General features: G+C 38.9%; 1 protein-coding gene across 4 annotated transcripts in view; it reads right to left on the bottom strand.

The window, feature by feature from the left end:
• The window catches only part of LOC100923253 (guanylate-binding protein 4), a 76,822-nt gene that overhangs the window by 51,552 nt on the left and 15,999 nt on the right, over positions 1 to 9,271 (bottom strand). Inside the window, exons 10-12 of one of the 4 annotated variants that reach the window (XR_004234309.1) lie at positions 7,432 to 7,622; positions 6,063 to 6,321; positions 1,191 to 3,262 (exon numbers count right to left, since the gene is read on the bottom strand). The exons of 1 other annotated variant lie outside the window; for it this stretch is intronic. Coding sequence is in view for 2 of the 3 variants with exons in the window: in XM_012547531.3 (XP_012402985.2) it covers positions 6,295 to 6,321; positions 7,432 to 7,622 (218 nt within the window). In the remaining variant the exon portion in view is untranslated. Of the gene's footprint in view, positions 1 to 1,190; positions 3,263 to 4,592; positions 6,328 to 7,431; positions 7,623 to 9,271 lie in introns of those variants that run through there. 2 more of the 4 variants (XM_031969362.1, XM_012547531.3) reach the window with 2 other exon arrangements.

Genomic DNA, 9,271 nt, shown 5'->3' with positions numbered 1-9,271 from the left:
TTTGTAGATAGGATTGTGACATCCAGTGTAATCACTGCTTACATCTAGGTTGCAACTTATTAACTGTATGACCCAAGGCCTTTTAGATACAAGCTGACTCTGAAACAAAGAAATTTTATTGAGAGAGTAAATTCAGAGGAATTGGATATTTCTGGCCAGAAGATGGCTCCCCACTTCTAATGGGAAGAGGAAGCCCTGAGTACAGAAGCAGACAAGCTTTATGTACTTAGTTTATTGCAGTTCCCTCCCCCCAAAGAATGGATTGATTACTCTGCCTTAGGGTTACATCATTTTTTACATGCTACTCCTGAAATGTTCCCCTTCCCTCATCATACATCCCATGTTCTGTTAATGATGTTCTAATTCTATGTGGGGTATATCAGTTTATATGCATGAGGCTTATTAAGCCAGAAAGATAAAGAAGCCTTTTCCAGGTCCTTGAAACTGTCAGCTTAAACCAGTTTTTAGCCTTGACAACTTTGTCAAAAGTTTGGAGCCAAGTGAGTTCTTCTGAAAGCTCATTGGTCAGAGATATTTATTATCTTACGTTATCTTGAGGCTTACAACATTCTGTAGAAATTTATCTGCTCAAGGTTTTGGAGGAATCAAAATGTAATAGTTCTGTGGGAATTTAACTTTAGGTTGCTCTCTCAATCTGTCATTTAGCCTCCCTCAACCTTTCTTTTTTCATCTATAAAACTGGGATAGCAAGAACACCTTGTTCACAGGGCTGTAATTGATGTAATATGATTTTGTGGTCCCCTGATTTGGGGGGGGAGGGGGAGGGAGGTTCTGTTCTAACAATAAGTCAGTGAATCTTAAATCTTCTGGTTTTGGAAACTGCCTCAGGAAACTCCCAACCCAATTTGTCTGATTCTAAATAGGCCCAGTTCTCAATTCTTTGCTGACTGATAATCTTGTCAGTGGGAACCAAGTTCCAGTACCACTCCTCAGTTCACTGCTGACTGTCAGATAACGTGTTGCTCAGTGATAACCAAATTTCAGAGATCACCCCTCTGGGCCACAAAATTAGCATGTCAATGATAGAAAGCTGGATAAAGGAGTCTCCTCTCTCTTAGAACTTTGCCGATTTCTTTTGGAATTCAACCCACTTTGTAATGGCATTACAGGTTACAATAAACTTTGTCCTTTACTAGGAAATGGGTTCAAGCCTGAAAATTCTTTTAAGACACCTCACAACACTGGCTTGTGACCCCAAACTTTTGGGGTCCCCTTTCCAACATTATGAGGGTCAAACAAGACAATCTATTTTTAAAAAAAGCTTTTGAATGAAATAAATCAGACTTTAGACCTATGTCACATTATCTCTATTCTCAGAGCTCCATAAGGCAGCAAAGGTTATACCCTAGGATTGAGCCTCAGGGAGTCACAAGACTCACAGGAAGCAGACAGCTCACTGACCATTGTCCAATAGTTGCTTCCTTTCCAGTTTGTTCAATGAAGTAAAAAACAACAGGAAGGAGGGGTGTATTTCCATTTTAGTGCTATATAGGTACCCTTCTGCCTTCAATACTTGCCCACTCTATTCTGAACTGTTCAGATAGTATGTTGGTCCTCTTTTTGCAAGTACTGAATTAAAACTTTCTGTTGTACCTAGAGACTCCTCCAAGTAGTCAAATTGGGTAAAGGGGTTTAATATAACTCCATCTCACACAGTTAGGAGTTCATGCCAAGATTGCGTGACTTCTTGGAGAGGTGGCTAGAGCTCTGATAAAAGGGGCAAATGCCCATTGAGAGGGTTTTCTCTAATGATCCTCCAGATCAGACTCCATCCTCCCTCTCCATGAAGTTTCAATCAGAAAGGAGGAACTCAGTAAAGCAGAAAGTGAAAAGCTTCTGAAGAAGTCAGACCAGTTGGGAGAGAACAGTCAGATAATTTATGTACATAACCTAGAGGTAAGAGGCACTTCCTGCGCCTTTGGGCTGTCCTTAGGCTAAAAGGGAGGCCTTGGGGGTTTAGTGACCCAAGAAAAGGAGTGGCTCCTAGTAAGCTAGAAGGAAGTCCCGATAAATAGCACAGATGAGGGGCACTCTGGGTAACTGGTAGGCTTGCTGATTTGAGTTGAGAAGTCAGCTCTGTATTTTACAGAATCACAAGTTAGATCAGAGCTGCATTCCAGAAGGGAAGCCTTCAGTAAAAATGGGAATGAAACAGTCCAAATCTTTGGAGCAAAAATTGAAAATACCACTAGATCCTCCACTAGGTAGCCAGCTACAAAATTGGAATGAAATACCAAACTGTAAAGGGAAAGATAGAAAGAAAATGATAAAATATCGCCATCTTGTCAGTGAATGGTGAATGGTTGTCTTGCCGTTGAAGGATACATAAGGCAGCCCAATACTGTGCTCCAACAAGAGGGAGACTTCCAGGGCTTAGACCTTTTCAGAGCATCCAGGTAGACTTTATTGAGCTGCCACCAACAAGGCATCTCAAATATCTGCTGGTCATAGTGGACCACCTGATCTTATGGGTGGAAGCTTCCTGTTGCCTCAAGCTACTGCTTCTTCAGTGAGCAAAATCATATTGGAACAGATAATCCCAGGTATGGGATGGCGGAAAGAATAGACTCAGATCAGGGGATGTATTTAACTGCTAAAATACTCCAGTCTTTCATGTGAACCTTAGAGATTTCTTGGGGGTTTCACACCCTTTGGAACCCTTCTTTTTCCAATAAATGAAGAGAAGGAATCGGGAAATCAAGAGACAATTAACTAAACTGGCCCTTGAGACTCAACTGTCCTAGATCAAGTGCTTGCCACTGGCACTTTGCAAAATAAGAACAAAACCTTGCAGGGACATTGGATTATCCCCTTATGAGCTTTTATATGGGCATTCATATCCAGGACTCCCTAAAAAAATTGGGACCCCATCTTAGAGAGTAAAGATAGATTTATAAGGGGTTATGTAGTCGCTTTGGCTAAACATCTGCATGAAATCCAGCTTAAAGGTATTATTGCTCAGGCACCCCCTCTAGAATTTCCTGTATACAAGTTCAACCCAGGAGATTGGCTCCTGATCCGGACACGGCAGGAGAAGCTGCTCCCAATCTGAGAAGGCCTCTTCTAGGTGCTCCTGACCTCAGATTCTGCAGTAAGGACTCAAGATCGAGACTGGACACATCACACCAGAGTGAAAGGACCAGTGGACCCTCTGGCTGAATGGACTGTTGACCTGGAGAAGTTCAAGGACTTGAAACTGCATTTCTAACACAATCCTCTCACTGGATGACCTCTTCATAATCTATGAGGAATTGAGATTTGAATTATTGGGTTATTTAATTCTTGTCATTCCTATTCTGTTGATTGTATCTGCATTCTGCCCTTTTCATTAGCCCGTGCCATATCATCTTCCCTAAGAGGCTCCTTCTGTCCCTCCCCCAGAAATTGTAATTCTAACACCACATCATGGGAATTCCCTTGGTCTGTGTACTGCTCTTTACACCTTTTGTTCACTTGATTCCCCTCCCTGGACTACTCCAGAGGAATAATTTTGAGCAGCTAATGGAAACTGTAGCTATATTTTTTAACCTATTTAACTGTTGGATTTGGGGGGAAGGGCTCAAAGTCTATCTCAGTGGCCTTGGGTGCTTGTTCCATTAAGCCCAGCTTGGATCCTGAGTAAGAGGTCAACAGTACATAATGGAAGAGGATTCTGGGAGGATTGAGAGGAGCATTCTTGACCCCTGACAGAGTACTGAGAAGGTAAATATTGCCTCAGCCAGATGGAAGGGGGAATCAGACTAGTAAATAGTCAGTATCCTTGGACCTATAGAAATGGGCTAGCATATAGGACTACTAATTGCACAACAAATATGACTTTCCATCCCTGTATAAATAGAACTGGACATACCTCTTACATAACCTCTGATGGGAGTTGGAATTGATCTGACATTTCTCTAGGTTAATATTTTACTTCATTTTGGAGTATGCATAATCTGACTAGGATGGGAGAAAAGGAGGTTCACTTGGAAAATGATGCAGCAGCTGGGGAGATGTAACTTCTCAAAGAGAGTGGAATAGTGGGAGGACCCCTAGGTTATGAGGACCCATAGTACTACCCAATTGTTAATGGCAGGCATTTGCCAACCATTTTTGAGTATAAGCATCCTGCTCTAAAGGGACATTATTGGGTTTGTGACCTGACTACCTCCATGCTATGAACATTAAAAGGGCAATTTGGAAGGGGAAGGGTTTGAATGGAAAGAGAAGAAATTAATTTTGGAATAGATTCTATTTAATACATCTGTGGGATAAGTGGATGCAATGAATAGATTTAAAAGTTAAGATCTAAAAGATAGATGCCTGAAGCCTGAAAAACTATGAATAGTAATTCACAGGAGGAAGCAAAAATAAAAATATTCTAAAGAAAAGGAAGATTAAAAAATCAAAATGGTTTTCTGATGAGGTTTTATACATAGCTGAGACAATGAAAAAAAAATAGAAGAAAATAACAAAATGGGAAAGACGAGATCTCTTCAAGAAAATTGGAAATATTAAGGGAACATTCCATGCAAAAATGGGCATGATAAAAGATAAAAATGGTAGGGACTTAGTAGAAACAGGAGAGATTAAAAAGAGGTGGCAGGAATATACAGAAAAAATATATATACATTAATTAATTAATTAACATTCCCAATACCCATGATCAGTAACTGTGACATCTATTTCTTTGCATTGCTCATTTAAGAAAATCTTTTTATCACTCCATTCTATTTACTGGATTTTTGCATTCAGTTGGGTAAATTTTTCCCTTTCTCTTTCACATTTCTTTTTCCATCAGCTATTTACATTCATAAGAGATGTTACTTAATTCATACTTACATAGTCTGATGATTTTTCCTACTTTATCCCATTTAAGTCCAAATTTTTTAATAAGAAGATCAGAATAGGAGCCCAGTCACTCCCAGTTATTGTTTTAACTGACTATAGAATTTCTCCACCTCTGCTAGCAAATTTTGTAATAAATTCAATTTCAGTATTGATCATTTGGGGATATCTACATGTAGAGTCACCTTTTGTGTTGTTTAAGAAGAATGTTTTCTATGACTAGTGAGTTATCTTGACAACATTCTTTTAATCTCTTTCCTAATTTGGTATCCCAAAGTCAAATTTGCCTGTTGTTCCAATTAGCTTTTGATTTCCTACTTTAACATTCCAATCCCCTGTGCTGAATGTGATATCTTCTTTTGGTGTTATTTCTAGAAAACTTTGTAGATCTTTGTTGAACTTTGGCCTCTTTGGCATCAGTGTTTGGAGCATAGACTTTTATTACTGTGATATTAAATGGTTTTCCAGGTGTCATTCTGATATTTTTGAGATTATACCCTAGGCCTACTTTTCTCACCCCTTTTCTTGACTCTGAGGACAACTCCATATCTTCAAGGGGATTTTTGCTCACAGTTGTATATCACAGTAATAATGATCACCCAAATTAAATTCACCCATTCTCATCCCTTTAAGTTCACTGACACTCTAGATATCAATATTTAATCTTTCCATCTCCTCTTTTACAACAACCCTTTAGTTCAGATCATAGATCACATATTCCACATTCTTAAGCAATATTGATCTTTATTACAAGAGACTTTTCCTTCCTCACCAGACACATTCATAGCTGAGTGTCCTTTTAGCTTTAGCCCAGTTACTCCATTCTTGCTGGAGCTACTTGTAGTCTACCTGTAGTTTTTCTTAGTAATGTATTGGGTATCTTCTGACCTAAGGGATTCACCTTCAGAAGTTGTATCTTTTAACACTGACCATAAGGTTTGATTGGCAAAAATACTGTAGTCACTTGCTATTTCGTTCTCCAGTGGATCATCTTTTGTCAGAACTCTCCACTATGAGCTGTCCATCTTGAGTAACTCAGTATGTCATAGCTCCTAGTTTCTACACAAGCCACTCTTCCACAAGACAGTGATGCAGAAGGGGATTAAGACCAAGTGTCTCTTTCAGTGGATATTTATCTTGAAGACATAGCAAGATTAGAAATACAAACATTTTCCCACTGTATGAAGGCCACACCATCCCTTTTATCACCTCACCTCCTGGCAAGAATAGGTTCACACTTAAAGCAGGTTCTACGTAGCATTTGCTTCCCAAGTTTGCTTCTGAAATCACCATGTCAATGGTTGATTCACTGTAGGTCCCTACTGGATGCCTTTATGATGGGCTGAGACAAACAGGTTGTTCAGGATTTGAGTCCTTGCTGTCTGGTTTGTAGCAAATTTCAGCATGTGCTCACGTTCCCAGACTTCTGATAGCTTCTCATGATCTTCACAACTCCGCATGTGGCATCCATCTCTAGTACTCCAGAAAGAAAGGGGGAGACAGACAAAGAGAGAGAGAAGTTCATGAAAATGAGAGAGCACTAGAGAATACTTCAGTTAGGAAGATCTGGACTTAAGACCTACCTAGCTAGCCTACATCTAGGTTAAGTTAATTTTTTTTCTCTCTGCTCCTAGGCATTCTTTAGGTCACCCCCTGCAGAGTTGGTGCTGATAGTACTGGTAGAGGAAATCCCAATGTAGTCACTTCCATCAGTGAGGTCATAGGAGCAGCTCACTTATTCTTACATTTTTAGAAAAGAGCAAGGGATTTTGGGATTGCTACACTAAAGGGAGAGAGGGATCTGAACTTAATGCTTTACAATTCTCAGAAAGTCTCTCATAAGAGATGCTGCCTGAGACAAGTTTACCAATGGAAGTTGATAGGACTTTCTGACCTCAAGACAAAATGGATCGTGACAGAGATAATGACAGTGATTACTGATAATTTTCAAAAATAGCCCTAAACCTGAATGCACAAGTTAATAACTGGGATGGCCCTGGATTTTTGTTTCAAAGACTTGGTCTCTACTGGGACCAAACTCCCCACTGGGAGAAAAGGGCCCATTCCAATTAAGGCTCAGAGAAATTCCTGGATCTCCTATGGGAGGATGTTCTCTAGACTGATTGTGCTGTTATCAGTTTTGTATAAAAGGGATGCAGCAGAAAAGCAATTGGGCATTAGGTCTTTGCTTTGAAGTAATTGTGTCTTCTGATTGACTAGAAACTTTAGTAGGAGTTTGAGAACTTTGAATTTCATAGGGTGAGAATAACTTAAACCTGATACTGACTTGCCTGGGCAGCTCATTGGGAGACTTGGGGATGCTCTATGAGTAACATAAAACTCATTGGATCTGCACAGCTATAACATATGCTCAATAAGGCAGATGTTAGTGACTCTCTATTACAACTGAGATTGGGGAGGAGAAAAGGCTCCAACCTAGAGCTTCTGATGAAAAGTTCAAGGTCCTTTGCTTTCCACCATGCTGATTCATATGGAGGCAAATTTGCCTTTCCTGTTTGCCTTTTCTGCCATGGTGGTTACGTTACCTCCCAAGCATAGCCAATGATCCCAGTCTCCCTGTACCTTTAGCTTAGCCAGTCGCATATTTATATGTTTTTTCACATTCTTGGTCCTATCTTCCTCAATCTTTTTTAATTGGTTGATTTTTTCTTCATAACTTCTCTGCTGAGCTTCTATGTTTTGCTGCATTTCAATTCGTTGCTGTTCCAACAACTTCTTCTCTTTCTCAGCTGCTTCTCTTTTGATCTGTTCAGCTTTTTGAGGAAATGGAAAACATGAGATTAAATAAGGTGAGGCTAGTTTTTATCTCCTGTCAATTAGTGAACAATTTTTTATTAACTGCTTCCTAGAGGTGAGGCACTCTGCTAAAACACTTAAGAGATAAATTTTTTTTTTTTTTTTGCCTAAAAAGAACTGATATTCCAGTGGAAGAGACAACATCGAAATCATTATGTAGATTCAAGAAATATAACAATGAAGAGGAGACAATATGAATGGAGTAGATAGGGAAGCATTTAAAAAGCTGAAAGGATGAGCAAAGGCCTTTTGAAGGAAGTGGGATTTTAACTGAGTCTGTAAGGGAGCTAAGATTGGGTATGAGGGAGAACATTATTGGGTAGTGGAAAGGCTTGGAGGTCAGAGATGGCTTGTTGTGTCTGGGACACTGCAAGGAGGTAAGTGGTGCTAAAATAACATGCAAAAGGAAGAACAAATTATAAGACAACAACAGGTAGCAAAGGATCAATTTGTATTGAACTTTATATGCTAAGAGGAGGAATTCATATATGATGTTAGAAGTAATAGGAAGTCATTGGAAGTCAAGGAAAATGAGGGAATTAGGAGCACAAGGGCTTGAGTGTGGGAATTGAATGAGCCTCATTGACTCAGTCTTATGCCTTAATTCTGGAGGCTAGCTCAGTTTAATTTCTATTCAATTATGGGTCTTGACCAAATTCTGTCTTGTGAAAAAACTTTATTAAATTTTGGGAATAATAATTCCCAATCCTTTATTAACTGCTTCCTAGGGGCCAAGCATTTATTTATTTGTTGTATTAAATAATATAGTAGTATTATTTAAACCTAGCTACCTGATAGTAAAGCTAGATCATCTCTAGCTGCTATGTAGAAACTCTTAAACAAAGACATACTTTTCTGCTGACCAGAAACCCAATGAGATCCTAAGACTGGTAACAAGAAATTTACTTAAAATTGTGCATTTTAAACTACCCATATTTTAAATCTGAAAAAATGTTCCCTTACTGATCCATCAGTTACTGTTTCCATGTTGCTTTGATTGTCAACAGACATTTAAAGAATAGTACTATATCTTCTTTTCAGATTTTTGGGAATTTCATTGTTTATTCTCTGTCCTTAATTATTCAACTAATTAAAAACCAGATTACATAATATTGTATTGTTTCTTTTTTAATTAATTGGTTTTATTTAATTATTTTTAATGTATAAAAGTTTGTCTCTCCTGTATTTTGGATTCAGTGCCAAAGCTGAGGAAGAGATCGAATGCCAATGTAGGGAGCATTTGACATGCATTGCTTAATAACTCCATTTGCTCAGAAGTTTGAATCTTTGTTTCCTAGTTATTTTGTCTGTCACCTATTACAAGGTCATTGAGTAGGAGAGTGACAGATGCATTTTCTCCTGAACTCAGAATGCAAACTGACTGAGAAAGAGACTGGAAATTTTAAAATTGATCTTGTCTTGATTGGACACAGAGTATAAGAGCTAAGAATATCTGGGGGAGTAGCATTTTATAATCTGATGCATTTTACAATCATGATCACAGTTGCTCTGGGAGACTGGGAAAGTAGAAAAGAAGGAATCTCGTGTTTCACAAAAGTCTTCCCGTCCCACTTAAGCCCATGGGGAGAGCCCAAATCCTCATAAT

The sequence above is a fragment of the Sarcophilus harrisii genome, chromosome 4 (genome assembly GCF_902635505.1).
Source record: "Sarcophilus harrisii chromosome 4, mSarHar1.11, whole genome shotgun sequence".
NCBI lineage: Eukaryota > Metazoa > Chordata > Mammalia > Dasyuromorphia > Dasyuridae > Sarcophilus > Sarcophilus harrisii.
This window is presented reverse-complemented; position numbering and strand designations above follow the sequence as displayed.